At 35.5% G+C, this 22939-nt stretch overlaps 1 protein-coding gene across 1 annotated transcript; it reads left to right on the forward strand.

Moving 5' to 3' along the window:
- Positions 1 to 537: 537 nt before the first annotated feature.
- On the forward strand, positions 538 to 19211 carry Fkbp12 (peptidyl-prolyl cis-trans isomerase Fkbp12). The gene is made up of 5 exons (XM_089243302.1): positions 538 to 742; positions 5581 to 5628; positions 10447 to 10559; positions 15192 to 15265; positions 17484 to 19211. Exons 1-5 carry the CDS (start codon positions 706 to 708, stop codon positions 17536 to 17538), a joined length of 327 nt encoding a protein of 108 aa, XP_089099428.1. The 5' UTR covers positions 538 to 705; the 3' UTR covers positions 17539 to 19211.
- Positions 19212 to 22939: the final 3728 nt, after the last annotated feature.

Genomic DNA, 22939 nt, shown 5'->3' on the forward strand with positions numbered 1-22939 from the left:
CGGGTTTTCCTAGGAGCAGATTTCCTGTGCCGCGCGCAACGTGATTCGCTCAGCGCGACACGCCGTCCACTCACCAATAAGAAAAGCAGTATGACGGTTTTCCTACAGAGCGCAATACGGCTCACGACAGCGCTTTACGTCGGGCGTGATTGGCCGACTGCTTCTGGAGGAGTCAAATGCGTCGTGCGCCGCGGTTTTGCCGATATTCTCTTCACTCTCTCTTGTGTGTTTTCTTTCCCTTCCCTTCAAACCGGAGCATGCAGACGACAGAGTAGCTGATGTCAAGGCCATATACTATAATATAACCGCCTTGATCTGATGCGCCGCGCTAGGAAATCACAAACGCGTAGCGTAATTATGTAACAAATGGTCTAATTCGGTTCACGCGGCGCAAGAAACCTATTCCTAGGAAAACCCGGCTTTATCTGATCAAGTTTTAACTGTTTCGCCATCTATCGGGACGCTTAAAACAACTCCAGTATTCTTCATTTGATAGCAGCAGCTTCGGATTTCTATTTCACCTAGCCGTTACAAAGCCTAAATACGTCGCCTACTCTCTCGCCTGAAAATTCGTCTTTTTTTTATTATTTTTTTTCAGTTCGCTCCGAATTTTTTTGGCCTTTACGTTCAAAGTGCGGTTTGGTTCCCACGATTTTTTTGTTTTAAATAATCGAAATTCGTTTATTCAACCTCGCATAAATCGAAATGGGAGTCCAAGTCGAAACAATAAAACCCGGTGATGGTATGTTTGTTAAAATTGCATTATTGGAATAATCCTTTATTAGGTAAAAAAGCCCTGTGCGTTGGCCTTTTCGCCCCCTCTTTTAACTGATATTATTCAATATCTGTTATATCGAAGTTTTAATATTTTTTATAAAGGGGCTAATTTGACCTTTTTATTTTCGGCAAGGGGGCACGCTTTGTGTATTGCTTTTATTGTTAATTTATATTTACAAATGCATTCGTTATAAAAATGCGGGCGTTTGCAGTGAAACGCCGGATAATTTAGGAGTGGCTCCAATTGCGGTTATTTCCTAAAATAATCGATTGCACTGACAATTGAGTAAGTATAGCCCAGTGTTTCTCAACCTTTTTTAGCCCATGCCCCCCCCCTCCCTCTTCTATTTTTTTTCTGGTGGCCTTCCTGTCTTATCCAGGACCCCCCTACCCTCATTCAGCAGCTAGACTCTTCTATAGTTATTTGAGTTTGGTCAAATATAAATTTATAATGAATAAAATAAATTTTTTATGCATAAAATAATAAATCCCCAAATTGAATCTCTGAAATCCTGTGCTGGGCACGGATCCAGGAGGGCATGGCCCTCACTGGGTGGCATGGGTCCACCCTGGCTGTGCCGCAAGAAAAGAGGTGCCTCAAAAAAACAAGTAGTAGAATTTTTTGACATTTTTCCAGGTAGCGGCTCAGAAAAATCATGGCGCATGATGCTTTTAAGATGGCCATGCACCATGGGCGGAGGCCCCCCCCCCCCCCCGTCAAAGGTGGAGTCGACTGATCTAATGTATATATGATATATATGAGCTGACATCATCATGTCCCCCCCAGCAATAATGACCTTGCCTCCCCCCCCGACTTCTAAGTCAATCTCAGCCTATGCCTTGCACTCCCCAAGAGCCAAATTATATGGTAAAAGAAATGGGCCAGTGTAAAATTACAATCCGAAGAACCTGCACGATAAATCACAAATCTCAACACATCACCCTGGGTCACGCCTACCCCGGGATTGAGTAAGCTTTCTTGTGGGCATGGCCACCTCAACATCGTGGGTTCCCCATACTTAGCTGGAAGAACAACTATTTACTTTGCCCATACCCCCCTCAAGTTATTTATACTATTTTCTTTGGTCTTCAGAGAGTGGAAAGGCTATAGTATAATCTCTTTTTGGCAATGTGTTTTACTTTTTTTTCTTCTTGACGGTATGAAAGAAAGCTAGATAAATATAAAATTGAATTTTTTTTTACATATTACTGCTTGAAATTATATATTTTATGTGTATTAATGTTGTACCCAGAATATACTCTCATTATCTTGTTTAAATTTCACTAAATATGGATTGTCATTTTACACTGAACTGTTATGCATCATGTCCTAAATTTCGGAACAGCTGCTGTATGGTCCTTCACTTGGTGGCTTTTGTTTTCGGCGCCAAACATATCTGATGGCCAGACGAAAACTCACCAAGGCCATCAGACACTACGGACGCCGAAAAAAAAAATCATTGGCGTGCAAAATATAATAGAAACCACCAAACATAATAGCAAAAAAAAACAGTATGAAACATTAAAACCCGGACACTTTTTTTAACAGATCGGAACATAAGGAATTCTGGGCATGAAAAATTTTCTGGGTTCATTTTAAATAAACTGATAAGACACAAGATATGACAATGGATGAGTAAGTAATAAATATAATGAAATAATAAAACTGTATGATACAACCTGACTAGTAGATAATAATCCAAATGACACAAGCTACAGGGGATAGAAGGAATAATTCAAGTGGCGCGCTGGAAATGGAAAAACGGCTGTTTTGAATTTTTGAAAAAATGCAGTGAACAGAAGAAAAATCCTGTTTGGCAAAGCTAGTGTCACCTGGTATCTCCCAGTAAAAACTGGAAAGATGTTGAAAAATACAGCAACCCATATCCCCATTTTAATGGTTTTGGCGACTTTTAAAAAGTTGCCAAAGCTGTTGCGGACCATACTGCATCTGTTCCGATACCTGGGCCGCATGGTGAGGTGATTTTTGCATTCCTTAAATTTTGTTCCATTCACACCTATATCTTTTGAAAAAAGGAATAAAAAGGGGAAGGGCATAAATTCCCACTTTTTTGAATGCATCAAATCATTGTCTGTTGTCTATTATGTTAATTTGAAAGCGTGGATGATAAAAAATGTAAGAAGTTTGATTTTTGGTTTTTTTGTACTGGGAGGCTGCAATTACGGCTGCTTTAAATAAAAAGTATTGTCATAAACCCAGCAGAACAATATATTGCGTTATTCTGCAGTAAAAATTCTGTAATGTTTTGCTCAAATAATATTTCCTACACTTTTCTTAAAATTTTTCCAGAGTTTTCTGCAGTACTACTGATTGTTCTGCAATGTATGTCACAGATTCCAGCATATTCTGCTTCGGCTTAGGGCATAAACTCATATGAGTAAAATCAATCCCATTTTAATTATGTGTTTATGTAATATATTCATAAATCGGATACATGCTCTTTAAACGAGGGTGAACCTCTGGTAGTGTGTATAGTGAATGAGGGAATGTTTGTTTCCGCCTAGGTCAGTAAAACAATTTCTTCACTGAACATAGGGCTCCCTCTATATTTGTCTATATGCATACATGTTCTGTATCTGCAGATATAGATTTTAACGGCCAGAGGGAAAGTGGCATGATGTCAGTACATTTTTTTCTTTTTTTGTTTATCCGTTTATTGTCCTTGAAATTGAATTGTAATTACTTGTCGATACTTCGTGTTCATCAGTACAGATCCACGGGATATCTTGATGAATTAGTTTCTTGCATTATTATGTACTATTTCATCATGTTATATAAACTTTTTAAAAAAATCAACGAATACGTATGAAATTTGAGATATAGGTGTTTAAAATTATGTTTTCAAGAGTGAATAGAAAAACAAAACTGTAGCTCAGAACACCTATAAAACACTTATACCTGGAATTTCATTTACATCCATCAATTTTCATAGTACACTAGGCGCTCGTATATCATCGGTTATTTTATGACCATCCTGTATGTATGTGAATATACAGTCGACTAGGGATAGGATAAATATCGATTTGGCTGAATTGACAAATATTCTGCTAATGTTTTGACCGAATATAAAATTGGTATTTTCATTGAAAATAGTTATTGATTTCATTCTGACGGCATGAAAATTTTTAACTCGCAATGCAGCAGTTTTATGAGAGCTAATGCATCCGTATCAACTAAAATATTTGTCAGCCAAATCTGCATTTTTTAGCTGAGGTATCAAAATATCTTGTCTAGATACATCCTTCAATAATGAATTTATTTAATTCATTCACGCTCATTTTCACCTTATTGCTGAAGGATTTAATTTTCAGCTTTACATATGAATTCCTATCACATATAAAGCTTTATATAATTCCTCCTGGAAATTCACCCTCACATAACCTCACGTTATACACCACACAACAAAGTAAACTTCAAATTCAAGCAAAAAATTCCAGTTAATATAATTTTTTAAAATTAGTTTAATGTATTCAGATTTACAGATATTAGTCTGGAAATTCGTCCCATGTCTACAGTCGGCCTACTTTTTTACGAACCCGTACGGACGTGAGAAGTAGTTCGTAAAATCAAAAGTTCACAAATGAATAAGACTTTTAAAGGAATAGTCTATTTTCCTGGACCAGAAGATTAGTTTCATAAAAACTTGTAGTTTGTAAATTGGAAATTTATTAAATCAAGTGTTGATTGCAATTGTAATCACAATCAATTATTCAATACTATCAGTTCCATCATTATGCTGGGAGGGGGCGCTTACCCACGAGTTTCCCCCCCCCCCCCATTCTTTTGCCCATGACATCTCTTCAGATTCCTGCAAAGATTTATTCAAACTAAAACTTCTCATGTTCATAGGAAAAACAAAACACATTCTTTGGAGGAAAACCAGGTTTCATGGGGATTTTGTAAAATTTTTGTATCTCGTCATCTGGAAACTTAGATCCTTAAATAGCCAACATTTGTTTAAAATAGGGGTGCATGTCCCAGTTTGGTCTCATTGTTATCTATCCACCCAAGTGATAAGTAAAATTTGAAACAAAATTATACTCCATTAAATTTTTTATTTTTATATACAGGGTGTTTCAAAAAAGAATCGTATGATTTTTAAAAAATATTAACTATTCAGCTTTTAATCTGTTTTGATCAAATAATGTATAGGTAGAAAGAGGGAAATCTTGAGTTTCACGCAGTTGCTGACAGGTAGCGCTAATGCACTTCCTTCGGCCGCCACTTCAGTGTTTGTCAAGATAGCGACTGCATAATAGAAATCATTTTGTTCTAACCTTCACGAAGTGTGAGTCTCTAACAACTGATCATCGTGCTTTTCGTCTACAACACCCTGATTTTTAACTATTTATTGCTCAAGAGCATTAGGCGATGATGTAAACAATTCCAAGATACAGGTTGTCTGTGTAAAGGGAAATCCCCTGGCCGTTCTTGCATGTCAGATGAAAATGTGGAGTGCATCTGACAGTTTTGCGCGTAGTCCATAAAAATCCACTTGCAGTGGATGCAAACATGTTCGCGAAAGTTTGGAACGGCATATATAGGCATATGCCATGCATCCCAAGGTGGACATATTGGCACCTTTAATTTGGTTTGTAAAAAAACTTTGATTAGCCATGTAATATAAAATTAATTTTAAGTGTATGTTCAGTATTTTTTGTAATATGCACATTTCAAATCTGGTGATTCTTTTTGAAACACCCTGTATTTCATTTGCATGTTAACATAAGTATCCTCAGTCTTTCATTTCTTTGTCTGATGTATCTTTTTGTTGTTGACAGGTCAAACTTTTCCCAAGACTGGGCAAATTGTAGTGGTTCATTATACAGGTAATTGTGCAATAAATTTATAGTAGGTTCTATGTATCAATATATATATACTGTTTTGCTTTATACAAAATTAATGAAAATGTTTTTTAACACGAGGATTCTCTCTGTAAAATAAGTATGGACATACCTCAGTTAACTTCAACTGGTCCTTTGAGCATGTAAATGTAAAATTTTTATCAGCAGGCTTACGGTGAGCCGAACACTTCATGGTCATGTGGCCATCGTGATGGATTTGCCTTGTTAGAGCCTGTGCTTGATCTCTGCATGTGGCACAGTGGTGGTCGCCTAAAATTTGTTTTTTATGGTTTCTTAACTCTTTGAGTTGCAAATGAGAGTCAGTCTTCTCATTAAAAAAATCTTGCCACAGGCAGTGCCGTCTTAAGGCATGGGGCCCACCCGGGCACGGCCCGGGGGCCTCAAGAGAAAAGAGGGCCTCACAAAAATGAGATCTGGTTGAGATTTTCGAAAATTTGCCTGGTGGGGCCTCAGAAAAATGATTTGGCCCGGGGCCCACGATGCTCTTAAGACGGCCCTGGCCACAGCTAAAAAGACAGCAAAATTTGAAAGTTGTAATCATTACTATATTCTTTTGTTGCCAGTATGGTCTTTAAAAGATGGGTGATAGCACCAGAGCACAAATACAGTAGGTCTCAATCTGATATGAATGAAGCTGAGGCCACTTCGGATTATCAAAAAACTCGAACTATCCAAAAACAATACACTATGATTTAAATGGTGGTTTTACTTTAAAAAAAAGACGAGCACATATGAGCAGTACTAGCGTACTTACTGTATTTGTAACATTTTTAATTGTTTCACTTCTGTCTAGTCTTTTTGTAGTTTCAAACTTAATTAGCATAGAAACAAACCTCCTTTTACTTTTATTTTTTGAAGTCATTTTGCATCATGTCAACAATTACAAATTAGTTATTGAGACAAATTAATTATTAATTGAGATTACAAACAGTAGAGTAGAGATCTTAGATGTGTATATATATAATGATAATCTTAAATTTAAATATTTCACATTTAAAATTGTCCTTTTTTCTTGGCTATTTGTCTCTGAGCAGGTGTTTGACCCCATCCCCACTGTCTACTCCTCTCCGATGGATACCTCTCTAAGTTGCAGCTGCCCTTTGTTTAGCCAATCTCAATTAATCCATCTGCCTCTTGTACACCTACATTTTCACATCTATCCTTTATCGAGATATGTAGGTTATGTAATTCACTTTTATTACAGTCACCATGTAATAAAGTCATCCATTCGCTTGCTGCTCCTGATATCCATTGTCTTTTGCTTCAACCTACTGCAAATCAATTATCAAAATGTGTGAATGGGAAATATATATACGCGATGTGTTTCAAAAAATGACTAATGTGAAAAGAGCGCAAAGATAAGAGAGTGATTGAGAAAAGTTATGGGTGGGACTGATGGTGAATGATGCAGGCACACTGATTATTTTCAACTGTCTTTCCAAGGATTTTACATAATTGCAATTAGAGGACAAAGCCGTTTCATGGGCTTTGTCCTCTAATTTTTTTCTTTTTTTTCTGATTTTTTTTCTTTTCTTCGTTTGCAAAGAATCTCGTTACCACTGAGAATTTAACAAATGTAATAAATCTAAAACAAATATACAGTTTATCCCCACTTATAACGTTCCCATTTAGAATGTTATAGTATGACTTATTTTTGTGGTCCCAACTCTAAGTAATTGTCATTAAGATTTTCCCACTTGCATTTTTATGGTTTTTTTAAAACGTTATAAGTTGGATCCACTATAATTAGAAGTTAAGCACACACATTTATATATCTACTACTAAATCAATCTATAAATTCCCTTCTGATTGTTTTCGATTTCATTATAAAAACTTCAGCTATTTCAACAATATCTTGTGATCAAATTTAAAGCAAATAAGATTTTTGGCAATTATCTTCTGATTCCCCTTATCGTATAAATCCTTGCGAAGCATTTTCCTGGTGGAATGATTTTTTCTCTTTCTAATGGTCCACCACTCTGATCTGTCACTTTAACTGCGACATATTTTCACACCTGAATGTGGGAGCTGTGTGCTTGTGTGCGTGGGCCCAGCATTTGGTGTGTTTTTATGTTCCGTAGGTGGTGCCATCTATCCAGGGCTGCAACTAGATACTTTCTCAAACAGGGCAAGCACGTATTTTGGCAACCCTGTGTAATGCAGAAGAAGCAGTTTGAATTCTGCGTCCCCTCTAGTCCAGAGGCTAGGGCACCAGACCTACCTGCATCTATCCTCTAAATTTGTTATGCGTGGATTTTAAATTTAATGTATACATAATCCTTTTGCAGGTCTGTGTGATCGTGTCTACCTGGGCTTTTTTTCAAAGGAATGGCCAACTCAAAATTAGTAAACCTTAGAAAATCATATTTTCAGCAGATTACCATTGCACTATCGCGGGTTCCAAACACGGATTTTCACAAAGGTGAGATCTGAGAATTATTTTTTGAGTGAACCACAATATCTGTGGAAGAAATCCTTGTGCCCTCCAAAAGCCGCTTCGGTGTACAAACCTGCAATGCAAAACGAATACCGCATAACACGGCATTTTCAACCCATTGCTCACGAGCATCACAGTGCTCCTTGAAGCACTTAGTACTCAATGCTCATGTTCGATTTCATGCTCACGAGAACTTGATCAACGTTCCAATTAAAAACCATGTAAAAATTATATTCAAGGACTGAAATTATCCTGATTTCATGCATTTGTATGGCAAACTTGCCAAAGTGCTCTTTTTTTGATGATGGGTACAGGCAGTGTCCGCGACCAAAAAAAGGTTAAAGACCTCTGGCATAGCAGCTAGAGATGACAAAACTGTGGATATTCAAGTTAGAGATTTTACAGATTTGGGTGTTTTTTTTTCTTCAATGATCTCTGAAAATTGTTTACAATTTGAATGGGGATCTTTTGATTAAAAAAAAAAATTGCATTCGCAATTGTGTAGTAACAAAGCAAATTTATGCCATTTAGACGTCTTTTGAATGCCGGTAGATAGCCGCAAAAGTACTGTAATTTCCGGTATGCAACAGGAAGGGAGAAAACCAGCAGGGAAATAGAAACCCTATAATTTTAAAATTCTGTATACAGTTCCTCATTCAGGAATGCAACCAGATATCCCTCATCTTATTCTTCAACAATCTGTGTGCATATCAATACAATACAGTAAAATGCTTCAATCATGATAGACGGTAGAAAGAAAAAAAAAGAAAGGAGAAACAGTTGCAGAGTTTCTCTTATTTTCTTCTTGGAACTAGGAAAGAACATATCCCGGGGGACATGCGAACCAAATTTTTATTAGTCTTTTTCTGACAGGGTATTTGAGGCACTATAGCGCATCAGTGGAAGACTGGTAAGAAAACTAATCCAACTGGTGATTTGCAAATATTTTGGGTGCAGTAGCCCAGGTCGATAAGATACTCACCTAAAGTACCAAAAGATGTTTAAAGGTGTCACGAGTTCGATACCTGGTTTGTCCTTGTCAGAAAACTTTCCTGACACGGGTACCACAGACAGTGACATAACCGCAGAAAAAATTGCTACCGCAGGGAGTCCCCTATTGAGGGGTTAGCGCATCAGCCTATCTGAGTACAAAATCAAGCCTGCCATTCGGAATCGGCAATAAATTGTAAGTCCCGGTCTAATTGGCCCTCGTGTGCAGAAAATGACAGTGGTGCGACAAAAATGATCAAATGAACATATATTTTCTGTGGTTCTTACATGTATCATTTATTGAAGTTCAAGTTTGTAAATAAATTTACTGTACTTTTCTGTTATTGCCATGCCACATATTTTCAACACCAAATCCGTGCATTTTGGCTTATTTCTTCTTACGTGTCTTGTTAAAAAATCGATGGACATCACATTAAAGAAAATATTTAACACTAAGCAAGAGGCATAAATTCGAAGAAAACTTGCCAAAACAAAAAAGGTGCAACCAAACGGAAGAGTAAGAAAGTTACCTGTGATCTTAGCACACTCATTTTTCATATTTGCCGGAATCACTTAGTAACCAAGAATCTTGTTATCCAAGTTGACGAGGTCCTATTTACATCATTGAAATTAGTCTTTTAAGATCACGGGTAAATTTGTTACTCTTCCGTTTGGTGGCACCTTTTTGTTTTGGCAAATTTTTTTTTAATTCATGTCTCTAATTTAGTGTTAAATATTTTCTTTAGTGTAATGTCCTTGAATTAGTTTTTTTTTTCCAAACAAGGCGTTTGGAAAGAAGCTAAAATCTAGTTATTTGGCATGCGATTTTGTATGAAAGGTAGAGAATGTGAGAGGAAGAATGTAGTCGCTATAGAAAAAATGGATATAGGTAAGTGCATGAAACCACTGTATTCATCCTGTAAGCAATGCTGACAGCTTGGGTTCTTTTTTCTGTGAATTTAGATAATGATTTGTTAAAGCATGTGAATGTGCAAAAAAAACACACTGAAAAGATTTTTCCTCATTGTAATTATCCCATAGCGAAGAAAAAAAAAATTTTCCATTTATATGAATATTTATGAACTTTATATATATATATATATTTGTCTTTTTTGAAATCTATTTTTTATTTATGAACTCTATAAATGATTAAAAAATGCATTACAACTACCTATGAGGGTGCTTGAAATAACATTAAAAAAAAGGATGTTTGGTAGCCCTCCCTGGTTTATTGAAATTTAGGAAAATCTAACTTAAAAATATAGCTTGTAAAAACAATTTTTCAACTTTTTTCCCCATATATTTACAAAGCAGCAATTTGGCTGTGTTAATTCAAAAATATTTTATTTTTGTAGGCACTTTAGAAGATGGTTCAAAGTTTGATTCTTCGCGTGATAGGGGAAAGCCTTTCAAGTTTCGTATTGGAAAAGGTGAAGTGATTAAAGGATGGGACCATGGTGTTGCTCAGGTATTCATATTAATCATTTTTGTGTGTACGTGTGCAAAATATTCCTGAAAACAATTTGAATTTTATATTTAAAATAGTGCTGAAACTTTTTCTTTCATATTCTTTCAATTTAAAATGGTTTTTTCAGAGGAAAAGTAATATTAAGTAATATAACCGTACATTGAAGAGTTCATATAAATCATGTATTGAAATACAAAATATCAAAATAATGACACAAATATGATCATTAATATATATATAAAACTATATAACAATAATGGAGGTAGGAATGTATTCAGTCTATATTGATGTAATGCATAACTACTCTTTATTATACTTGTAGAAAGAAAAATTGTCTAAATTTCTTTAGTTCTGGCAGTTCCTTTGATGTGCTAGGTGATTGCATTAGATACAACATCTGTGACGTTAATATTTGCTATATCTCAACAGGGTTCTTAAATATGATATTTTCAATTATTTCTATCAATAGAATAGTCTTCATATTTTTGATTATGAACAATTTGAGGCTTGATGTAAAGTAATAGTTAGAACATATCCCTTAACCTAAAAACATTTATCTGATATTTTCGATAAAATAATCAAGCTATTATATATTATGAATGTCTTCACAAATGGTGTAAACTATAAAATTTAGAACATTTCCAACTTTACATCAAGATTTACATTTTATAATTATTAATAAGATATTTTAAACCCTTTTTCACTCAACTGGAGAAGCAGGTTTTGTAAATATGATATTTCTGAAAATATCTATACTTTCCTGACTGAAAATATCAGGTGATTCTCGACTGAAATATCAGCCTATTTGTGGCTGAAAATATCAAACCATTCTCGGCTCAAAAAAATGAAACCATCCTAGGCCGAAAATAGCAAACCATTCTCAATTGAAAATATCAACCCACTTTTGACTGAAAATATAAAGCATCAGGCTGAAAATATATCAAACCATCCTCGACTGAAAATATCTGCCCATTTATAACTGAAGGCATGAGACTAAAATTTCAAGCTATTCTGGACTGAAAATATTAGCCCAGGGATTCTTAAATTATGCACCGCAGTGCCCTGGCGTGCCACTAACCTTTGTCAGTTGGTGCCATGGAGTGGTGGCCCTGACAAAGGTTTTACAAAGACTCTTTGTTAAATTGCTATGGGAAGCGTTAGGAAATGGAATTAAGAAAGATTAGTGAAAGGGCACTATATATGGGTGGAAAAGGTTTGAGAACACTTGAAAAGTTCATTGACTGAAAATATCAGACCATTCTCAACTGAAACTATTGTCCTAATGAACTAATTTATAATTGAAGAATTTATTTACCCATTAAAATATCAAATCATTTTTCCCTGAAAATATAAAAAATGTCATGATATTATGAAAATAAATATTAAATATATATCACTATCAATTGATTTATATCAACAAACCATGCTGATGAACAATGAAAAATATTTTCTCACCTCTCTTCCTAAAGAAATTCACTTAGTAAATACTTTTGTTGGATCCATCCCACACATTAAACTTTTTTCCCAACAAATTTGACTAAGAAATAACCAAATGTGAATGGAAGAGAAAAAAAATTGATATAGCTGAAATTTTTATAGGAAAAAAAATATAGAACTAAAATTCAAAATATAATTTAAAAGTAAAAAAGGAAGTATTAAAAATTAATGCAAGTTGAGTATTCCATGGTAAACTAAGAAAATTTCAAGTTTTATACTGTACCAACCAGGGTTGTTTGGTTTAAACCACGTTGTTTTTAACCAAGTGGGGTTTTTTTTTAAATCGCATAAAAGGAGCCTAAATATAATTTTTTCCCTTGAAAAATATCATATTGGCTCATTATTAATCAAAATCATTCATTCTTACCACATTTTATATTTTTGGGTATATTCTGACAGTACATCTTTGAATGGTGTTAGATGATATGAGTAGTTTTTTTTCAAAAAAATCTCTTAAAAGTGGCCTGAATATGAATTTTTTTTATATTAAGTGTCTTGGTTGCTTAAAGTTATATATAAAAGTCAAAATTTCTCATTCTGCCACATTTTCTATCTATTGGCTACATTCTGATGCTCTGTCTTTAGCAAATTCATGAATAAGGATTGCATTATACATCTTGATGTAGTGGTGTATTATCTCACAGGGTTGTTTTTGTTTTATCCTTCACAAAGAAGCAGCAACAGTAGTGACATCATTATGCTAGGGAACACAGGTGGTCTTATAATCCAATAAAGATACCAGCTGCCCCTAAAGGACAAAGACCAGTGTACTAGTAGTTACATTACCTCACACATTTTCATTTTCTTTCCCTTAAGAAGTAGCACATCTCTGAACATATATCACCCAGTTACCATATGCCACCATCAGTTCAACAGCATCAGTGTGTGGATAGCACAACTTTTATCAAGATGCACATCACAATACTAGCAAAGCAGCTGCTGAAGACCCATTTTGACAATAACAGGATGGTAGGACACCTGGCCGGCCATCAATTCACCTGACCCTTAACCCTTGCAACTTCTGGCTGTGGCGGAGGGGGGGGGGTAACCTCAAAATCTTATGAACAGAGGTTGAATTGCAAACATTGGTGAATTGCTATCACATCATGACCATGACATAGTCTGATTTATTGTTGAACAAGCATTTTTGTGCTTTCACCTCATTGCCAGATTATGATAGACAATATATTTAACATTTCTTGAGTAAGTTATAGTTATTTGTTCAATTACTTCACTTTTGTGATGTTTCCATGAATTATGAAATTGTACAATTGCTAACTAAGTTATCATTTTGCCCTGAATGGCCATCGTTCCCATTCTGCAAGTAAATTTGAGTAGGATGAGTACAGTGTTGTTAATTTCCCATTTTTAAGTGTTTTGTCCCCTTTTGCCATATAAAATTCCAGGCCTGCCAACTCTCCCGATTTAAGCGGGAGAATCCGGATTTTTCATCCTTCCTTCCACTCTCCAGATTTGTTAAAATTTCTCCGGATTGTGGCAGAAGATTAGATTTTACGAGAGCTTTCACGTTGTCGTGGTGTCAATAATTACCATGGTCGTTAGGGGAATCACCCATAGAGGACAGCCGTAGTCATTTCCATTGAGCAGCCGTAAGAAAAAGTCTCTGTGACCGCATTTAAGCAACTGGCAAAGACACGACTTTGTTTTCGTAGCATTTATCGGCAATCATTTATCAGGGGGAAGCCCTTGGTTGCCGAAATTTCTGTATAATCGTTATTGTATTCCATTAACAGCCGTGCGGTAAACATGTTTTTTCGTCCGCAGCTTTGTAATTCGAATTTTTTTAAATCGTTTCTTCCGATTAAACATCTTCAGAAAGAAAATATAAAACTTTAAGCTATATACAGCTAAATATAAAGCTTTTAAGAATTCATATACTCAAGATTATCAATCACTGATAGCATCCACAAAAGGAAACACATACTTTATAAACAGTATGTAGATGTGATTTCTCTATTCTGCATGGAAAGACTGGCATGGAATTATATTCTCAGGGGCAATGCAGAACCTGCCTTGAGGGGGGGGGGAGAATGTAACTTTTTCTTAATTTATTAAAAAAAAATTATTTTAAAAATTTTTTATGAACTGTCTGAAATTCCATTGCTTCAGGAATATTCATGTAAATTTTCAAGTCATTCTGACAATGGCTCTTCTACAGTGTTTTAAATCAGAACTTTAGTTATATATAATCACCCTGTATATCGTAAATCATTGCTAATTAATCTGCATTATTTATGCTTCATTAAATACATTATATTCACCTAATTTTTATCACAATTTTTTGTAAAATAGCTTTCTAATTAAGTATACTGAAAGTAACTGGAGAGAAAACACCCCTTTATATTATATGATTAATAGTAACATAAACTATTTTCAAGCACAGTAATTCATTGAGTTCAGCAAAAAATAATTAAATTGCAAAAGTTGGTTTTTATTAAAATGTAATAAATACGGGAATAGTGTTAATTGCATTAATAAACCTTAAATAAATTTTTATTATTAGAAGTTTAAATGATTTTTCAGAAATTTTATTGTTTTTAATGTTAATGCTATTTAAACCAAAAAAAAATCCAGTTTTTGGGTTTTTTACCAACCCTGGTACCAACGATCTTTTTTATTTCAATGTGCACAATGCTCCATTTTTTGTGAAAAATATTAACTTTTTCATAATGCTTGGTATTATTGAACGCTTAGTACGATTTATCAAGAGAATGTATAGATTATAATTATTAAATATAGTCCACTAAACTTGAAACGTTAAGAAACACTGCAAATATAAGAATGCTGTTATTTTACTTTGTGCCTACTTGCAAAATCTTTGTCAATGCCATAGACAAAGAGCTGAAACCATGTTAAGTTGTAAGGTTATGCGTTTTTAATCTCTTGCACTCCAAAAATATCAGCTATAAAGCAATACTGTCAAAACTATTTCAAGTGTTTCAAGGTTTACTGTGGTCAAGGGATACTACAGTTTCCCTTATTTCTGATATCATTCCTTTTGGGATCAATTTGATAGTAAATGATTCAAAAGTAGTGAAAACATTTTGTTGAAAAATATTTATCACGTATTTACATCATTTTATTTTCCTTGTATTAAATTTTTATATTTTGCAGATGAGTGTTGGACAGCGAGCAAAGCTCATCTGTTCTCCTGATTATGCTTATGGTTCCATAGGACATCCAGGAATATATCCTTACTTACATGGTTTTTTTTTAATTTTGCATGTAAATATTTTTGTGTATATGTGTATGTATATTATGTCATGTCTCAGCAAATTCTCGGCTTTTTTAATTGTTTTATATGGCATTCTGTCTGCATCTGAGGTAGATGCAAGGAGTAGATCAAACTATTGAAAAAATTCTGATACACAGCGACCTGCAAAGTCAGAGAAATGAAAACTCAGGGTAAAAGACAAACTCAAACAACTACCCACTGTATATATTAAAAAATCTAATAAAAGTTACACTTATTGAAGGATAGCCACATTACAAATGTACTAGATTTCATTGATGGCAGAAATACAGTAGGGCCTTCATTATCTGGGCTAATGTTGGGGAAGGTTATCACAGGTAACAAAACACTGTCATCTTTTTCCTGTCAGCCATTCTACACAGTTATAAAATGTACTACATGAATAACAAAAACAAGAAATAGCGCTGGTGCAGCTGATAAGCCATGTGGTCATGTGACAGATTCTAAGTTACGTCATTCTTGTACCTTATATCTCAGTTTTAATCCTAATATTGATTCATCAGTGAAGGTCAGTGTGAGAAAGGATTTTTCCTCCCGCTGGGAGGACCTGTGTTCTTTCCCCCCCCCCCCCATATTGCTGGGGGGAGAGGCATTAACAAGCTGGTTTTGTAATGGCAGTATTTTCCAGATAGTTCTGATTGTAGTATTCAACGTACAAGTTTACTGCAGGCTGCAAGCATGGCCATTTTTAGTACAAACTGTTATATATTGCAGGCATCACTTTTTGAGATTGATTTGTTCAACAAAATAGTCGCATAAGGCAAAATTGCATGAGGTGTTGAATATAACATGGGAAGATAAGAGATGGGGGATTGGTTTTCTTCAGATGGGTTAGAAGAATTGAACCCAACAGTGTCAAGTAACAAGTAACTTTTTTAATCAATTATTCTCTTTCTCCCAAACTTATGAATAAATCCATCCAAAATTCTGAGTGTATGTTGTCTTTTTTGAAGAGTCTGGCATGTTATAGGTTGTTAATTCTTTTTTTTATGAAACAGTCGAGATTCGACTGACAAGCACCATTTTTCATTTCCTTATAAAAATTTGGCAAACAAAGCCAGCCAGAGAATTCTACATTCTTGATTAAATTTCTCATGACATTGTCAGTGTGTTACCAAACGTTGTGCATCAGTGAGATCTAGAATTTGTCATATTTACCTCAACTATGTCATCAAATCCAACATATTTATTAATGAAAGGATTTAATTATGCTATATTTTCATTTTGCAAGCCCATTTTCAGGATTAAAGTTAAAACTCCAAGCCAAATTTTGCAGGTTGCAATTCCTAAAATCAACTTTTAAAAATTGTGTTATAGCAAAATCGCACAATGCAAGGGATTCATGGCAGAAAAATTTCATCAAGAAGAAAAACAGTACCGGTTCCTGAACTGGTAACACCCAGGAAAAAAGATTGCAATCACAAAGTTTATACATTGCTCACTCTCCGTAATAGTTATTTTAAGGTAGCGTGATAATTCTTGGTAAGTGTAATGAGTTTTCTATCTTAATATTCTTGGGCTAAGTTGATCAACTCTTCTATAGCTTTCTATCTCCTTGTGATTACAGATATGCGTCGAGCCCGGGGCGAATCTTCAACTACTCCAATTCTGATATTTTTCGTAACATAGCGCACTGTACTTATAGTACAGTTAAACAATCCTGGACTGGAACCTTCCTTTGAGGAACTGTCTTCCAACATGAAAATTGTTAGCTTTTGATATCACCAGAAAGATATCTTTCGGGAGTCATCTCCTAGCTTTTCATAGGTGGTTATAATGATGAAAACTCCATTGCATTTAGTTTTTATATATTGTCTTGTTTTTCCCTGCAACTGTGCAAACATTATTTTATTTATATATTTTGAGCCAACACATTTTTTTTTTAAACAGTGATGAACATTTTTTTCCCGTGTGTTGCCAGTTTTTCATTTATTCTGTATTTAATATGACTGTTTTCACTCGAAGAAAAAATTTTTTGCGTTTCAAAAACACACCATTGCTAGTGTTTTATGATCAACACTTTCTGCCAGAGGTAGTACTTTACTTTAAGGCTAGTCACACCAAGCATTCTGAATCTGTTTTCATTCATTTTATTTCTGAGTTATATTTCCTTTGCCATGTTTGTTTAAAGTATGCTCTTTAACTTGTCTCACTATTCCGCCAAATGCAACTCTAACTTTTGATGTGGAGCTCCTAAGATTGGAGTGATCAACTTCGAGGGAAGTTATAAGATCAACAGATACTGTCTTCTACATACCTGGAAAACCCATATGGAAATACATATTGTTTTGTCTGTGTCCTTCCTTTGTTCACGTTTCGGAGACTTTCTGTTCCATTCTGGTTTTGATTGTAGGCTAACTGGAGGCACATTGTTGTTACATATGCAAAGTCTAAAGATTGTTAATATTGAGAAAAAAGTAACTTATAAAAGCTTTTTTTTTTATTTTCTAATAAAATAAAACAAGAAATAACATAAATTATCTTATTTTTTGTAATCTTTGTTCGGCAGTCTTTCTGTTTGTCTCAGGTCTTAATGCACAGAGTGCTTCCTCACTGATTTGATTAACTTATGGTTTCCTTGTTTTGGACAAGTAATTAAGCAGTGTAATGTTTTAAAAGTGGAAATGGCTCAATACTGAATTGTAATTGTGATTGGTTATAGAAATATCATGGCTCAATATCAAGTTTTTTAAATTTATCTTTTGAGTAAAAGCATTTGTATATATGTATGTGTCTTCAGTTAGCTTCCACACGATGAAAAGTTATGTTGTGCTTTAATCTTGTTCGTGGTGCACTGAAACCGTAACTTTAACTGTAACCTGTCCATTTTTTGGTGATAATGCATGATGTCATTTGCCATTTACTGTAATAATGTAATAGTTTACTTTAAAGCTGGGGGAGTACATTGCTTCTCTTGCACGACAGTATGGATATGATTGCACTACAATCTTGAAAGATCTATGTTGTGTATACATATTATTATAGAAATAGATGTTTTCTCCCCCTTCCCCCCATATGTCAGAGGCTTACACATTCTATTATTGCACATGTGTTTTGAGTACGGGTTAGATGAAACGACGGTAAAAAAAAAAAAAAACTGCCGCTGTTTTCTGATTAAATGGCAATGCAGAAGGGGGGTATCTCTGAAAGCATTATGGCTTGGTTGTGTATTCATTCGGGTACAAATCATGATACACAAAATCTCGGCCTCTGTGGATTCATCTTCAGTCCTGCAAGTGTTATGATGTATTCGACCAGCTGATTGTTGTGTAGTTAAGGAATTCTTTTTCGGTTGATTTCCAACAAAGGACAATGTGATATATAAATATGAAACCTCCTTTCTCTGGGGCAGGAATGGAAATTCAACTATGCATCATTTACTACTGGTATTTATAGCGCTGTATATTTTTTAAATATCTGTACCTGGCTTTAGGTGTAGGTGTAAAAGTGTCTGAAAGAAATGCATAGCTTTCCCCGCTTTTATTCCCTTTTCTCCCATTCACCCACCCATTTGCTAAAAGTCAGTTTAATAAATGCAAGATGATTATTTCTTTCGAAATCGCTATTATGTAAATTTAATTACTTTTGTTGTTTTTGCTTATATTACTGTTTCAAACCCTGCATTCCGTTTAAATCAAACCAATCAATGCAGATTTTTTCTTATGTGCGGTGTGTGTGTATTTGTGTACAATGTAATATTGCTTAGCAGAGGTAGGAATAACCTTGTATGTTGTAGTTCGTAACTGCTGTACTCTGATGTGTGTATGTGATTACTTTGTGCTCTGTACCCTGCACATGCTCATTTTACAAACCAGCACTTCCAATCCTGTTGTAACTTGTTGCTTTTTATCTCCGTGTTTAATAAAAAAATTTTTATTATATATTTGAAAATTTTGACTGAGGAAAGAAGAAAAAACTTTTTTTTTCTAATGATGGATCATGTAATTTTTTTTTCATATGTTGCATCTTTTACATAAACTCGGTTCTTACAGTATTTTTTTGTCCTGCATTCTAAATAAAATATATCTAGTACAGTTTAGAGCAGTGTTTTTTTTTATAATCCCTAGGATGATTTTTGATTAGCTATGCTGGGTAATTTCATGCTAATTGTGCCAGAGCCTCCTTTGCGGGTGTGCAACAAGTGGTGTCACATTGGACCCTGCACTCATGTTAATAGAAGTGAAAAAAATTTATACCATTTTTGAAATATTGCAAAATTAACTCTTGTCATTTAAAATAGAGGGACCACAAAATAGATGCTTGCTCCAGGCACATAGATATAATATAACCATAGATCGCGCATGCAAGGTTGCTTTGTTTCCTTGTTTACCTAACCACGGGACGAGTAGGTACTTTCACGTGTGGTAAGAAATTCCTTGTTATTTCAAAAAATGGCCACTCCTTAGGTAGACACCGTGAGTGTGTAAGAAATCGCTTGATATGCCGAAATCCTGTTGTGCTTTTGGCTGCAATGTATCATTTATTAAAGGTGATACTACTACCTTCTACAGGCGAGTTTTCCTTTTGTATTAATATTTATTAATTTGATATTTTGTTCCGCGAAGTGTCCCACCGATAGAGGATATCGGCGCGAAATTTCGTTTCCGATGAAGCTTTTTTTTGCTTTGTTATACGTTAAAATACATCTAAATAAGAATGTTTTGCCATTTCATATTGATATAAAATGAATATATTACGATTAACATTTTTTAAAATTGATAATTTTGTCTTCTAATGAGATGTTTCGCGCTCAAAGTTGACGAGATTTTGATAGTTCATCAAATGTGTATATTCCGGGTATGGAATGTCCATGAAAAAATTAAATATTCAGCTCTTACGGCAAATTCATAGCCGTGGTTCGTCCTATTTTGATGTTCCGGCCATGGCCCGCAGGGTTTCAGTCCGGGAACCAGGAACATAATCTACATTTTTTTCTCACTTAAAATCACAAAACAGGGACTCATAAAAAAAATCTGGCCTAAGACCCCGGGGGTGTCATCGGAGGCTCTTGCCCCCAAGCCAACCAAAAATTAGAAAAAGGAAATATTTCGATTAAAAATATCGAAAACCTATGCTTTTAACAAATTTCTATTTAAATGCATTTCGAAGGGTGGTAGCTCTCAAAATGTCTAGGGAAGAAAATTTGCCCTTTCCAAAGGTTGATCCTTGTGTATTGGGAACCATGAAAAAAGGGAAAATTTTATATCACACAAAAAATAGAATTGCCGCATTAATTTTGATTAGGTGTTTCATCTGTGAAAGTTAGGTAGCGTATACTTATTGCTCTTGTATATCAAAATGTTTATTTCCGCTTTTAAATAAAGCCACGACTAACCTGAATCTAAATTTTCTTCACATTACAACGAATGTGTCGCCAAGTTATAGATACGGCAAATGCGCTTCTGACTGAACATCAAAATTACTCTCAATCTTCAAACCTAAATTTCTCGTTTGGTTTTAAATAGAAAAACTCAGGATGTGTGTGTGAAAAAACTTTAATTTGGAACTACCTTAGCACGAGTTTCGGAATTACTAATCAGGAAATACAAAATCATGAAATACAAATACGCAGAATACTGAATGGTAAATCGGGCTTTAGCGAGTAAGAAGTCAAAATATGAGAAATGATTTTATAAATATTAAAATATAACATTATTGTGAAGAAGTTATAAACAAATAGACTGTTTTCGATGACAAGAAATAATTTGGGTACTAGTTCATGTACGTAGTTGAGAATAATTTAAGAGAAAAAATTTGCATAGTGAAATTCTGATGATGACCAAAAAATCATAAGAAGCCGTTAGCCTCACCCAGGGAAGCAAGTTCAAAGGGGGGGGGGGGGTGAAATGAAGAGTGATTGCCCAAGAAAATTTGGAGAAGGGTGGCAAAATTTGAATGACCCTTAATAAATCCACCTCTGCCTAGATTGATAGCGGCTAGGTCAGTGAGTGGCCAAAAAGTGGTCTAGACAATTTGTAAGTGAAAAGAGTTACCTAGAGTGCGTGCAAGCATGTGAATAACCAAAAACGTGACCTAGAGAGTGTGGAAAAATGTCAATGACCAAAAGAGTGATCTAGAGCATGTGCAAACCTGTTAATTACCAAAATAGTGACATAGAGTTTGTGCATCAAGCATACCGATGACCAAAAGAATGACCTACAGAGAGGGACTAGGTCAGTGAGTGACGTGTGAAAGCTTTCGAATGACCAAAACAGTGACCTAGAGAGTTGAAAGCATGTCAATGACCAAAAGAGTAATCTGGAGCATGTGCAAGCTTGTGAATGACCATAGGAATAACCTAAAGCCTGTTTAAATGATCAAAAGAGTAGCCCAGCTAGGAACCATGTCAGTGAGCAATGAAAAAAGCGACTTAAAGCATGTGAGTGACTTAAAGAGTGTGAGTGAGCATGGGAGTGACGAAATAGTGGCTTAGAATCACAGGTGTACTCAGCGCCGGTCTTAGACCTGGTGGCGCCCGGTGCAAAAAACAGTAGTCAGCCCCATGCGCGAATCCAGAGTGATGTGTCAGAGGAGGCATTTTCTTCTAGTCATTACTGTCCCGTATTTTACGGGACAGATTCATTCTACCATATTATCAGACTCTTGGTGTGGTGATCGTCCCCCATCCCCCCCCCCCACACCTCTTGGTTGGATATTAAGGGACGAAGAATTCTGAAAACTTCTAGAATGAGATTACTGCTATTTAACTTGTAAACAAGCATAACCTCCCCCCCCCCCCTCCGTCAGCAAAATTTCGCCAGCAGCTTAGAATATTTCATATCTTCAAAAAGGGGTAGGTGAATACGTAACCAACCTTCAAACCTCCCTCCCCCTTTGTCATCAAAAGTCAGCAAATCCGAAACCCCCTCGATGCTGACGTAATACTTGAATAACCCCGAAGGTAAGGCGACTGGATAGGGACCCCTATTGTAGTGGCTATACCCAAAGGGAGTTCTAGCGCTATATAAACTGAAGAGCGAAAAAACTGGCACAGGCATGCGTATGCAAATAAAGAGATATGGAACCAATCAGAGTACGGCGCTGCGGTCGGCAATGCCTACATAACACAACAAGTGTCTGGCATAGTTGTTAGATCGGTTACTGCTACTACAATGGCAGGTTATCGAGATTTAAGTGAGTTTGGACGTGGTGTTATAGTCGGCGCACGAGAGATGGGACATGGAGTAGCGATGAAATTTGGATTTTCACGTACGGCCATTTCACAAGTGTACCGTGAATATCTGGAATCTGATAAAAAATTAAATCTACGACATCGCTGCGGCCAGAAAAAGATCATGCAAGAACGGGACCAACGACGACTGACGAGAATCATTAAACGTGACAGACGTGCAACCCTTCCGCAAGTTGCTGTAGATTGTCATCAACAAGTGTCAGCGTGCGAACCATTCAACGAAACATCATCGATATGGGCTTTCGGAGCCGAAGGCCCACTTGTGTACCCTTGATGAATGCACGACACAAAGCTTTACGCCTCGCCTGGGCCCAACACCGACACTGGACTGTTGAGGACTGGAAACACGTTGCCTAGTCTGACGAGTTTCGGTTCCAATTGCTTCGAGCTGATGGACGTGTACGGGTATGGAGACAA

The sequence above is a fragment of the Pholcus phalangioides genome, unplaced genomic scaffold, assembly GCF_987345545.1.
Source record: "Pholcus phalangioides strain wild (caught in Gottingen) unplaced genomic scaffold, Ppha-v1.0 ptg000015l_1, whole genome shotgun sequence".
NCBI classification, from domain to species: Eukaryota; Metazoa; Arthropoda; class Arachnida; order Araneae; family Pholcidae; genus Pholcus; species Pholcus phalangioides.

Bases quoted from the DNA above. Each gene is read 5' to 3' on its own strand.
- Fkbp12 (XM_089243302.1), top strand. From the start codon at position 706: ATGGGAGTCCAAGTCGAAACAATAAAACCCGGTGATG. The intron at 743-5,580 runs GTATGTTTGTTA...TGTTGTTGACAG, and splicing joins AACAATAAAACCCGGTGATG to GTCAAACTTTTCCCAAGACT. The intron at 10,560-15,191 runs GTATTCATATTA...TATATTTTGCAG, and splicing joins GGGACCATGGTGTTGCTCAG to ATGAGTGTTGGACAGCGAGC.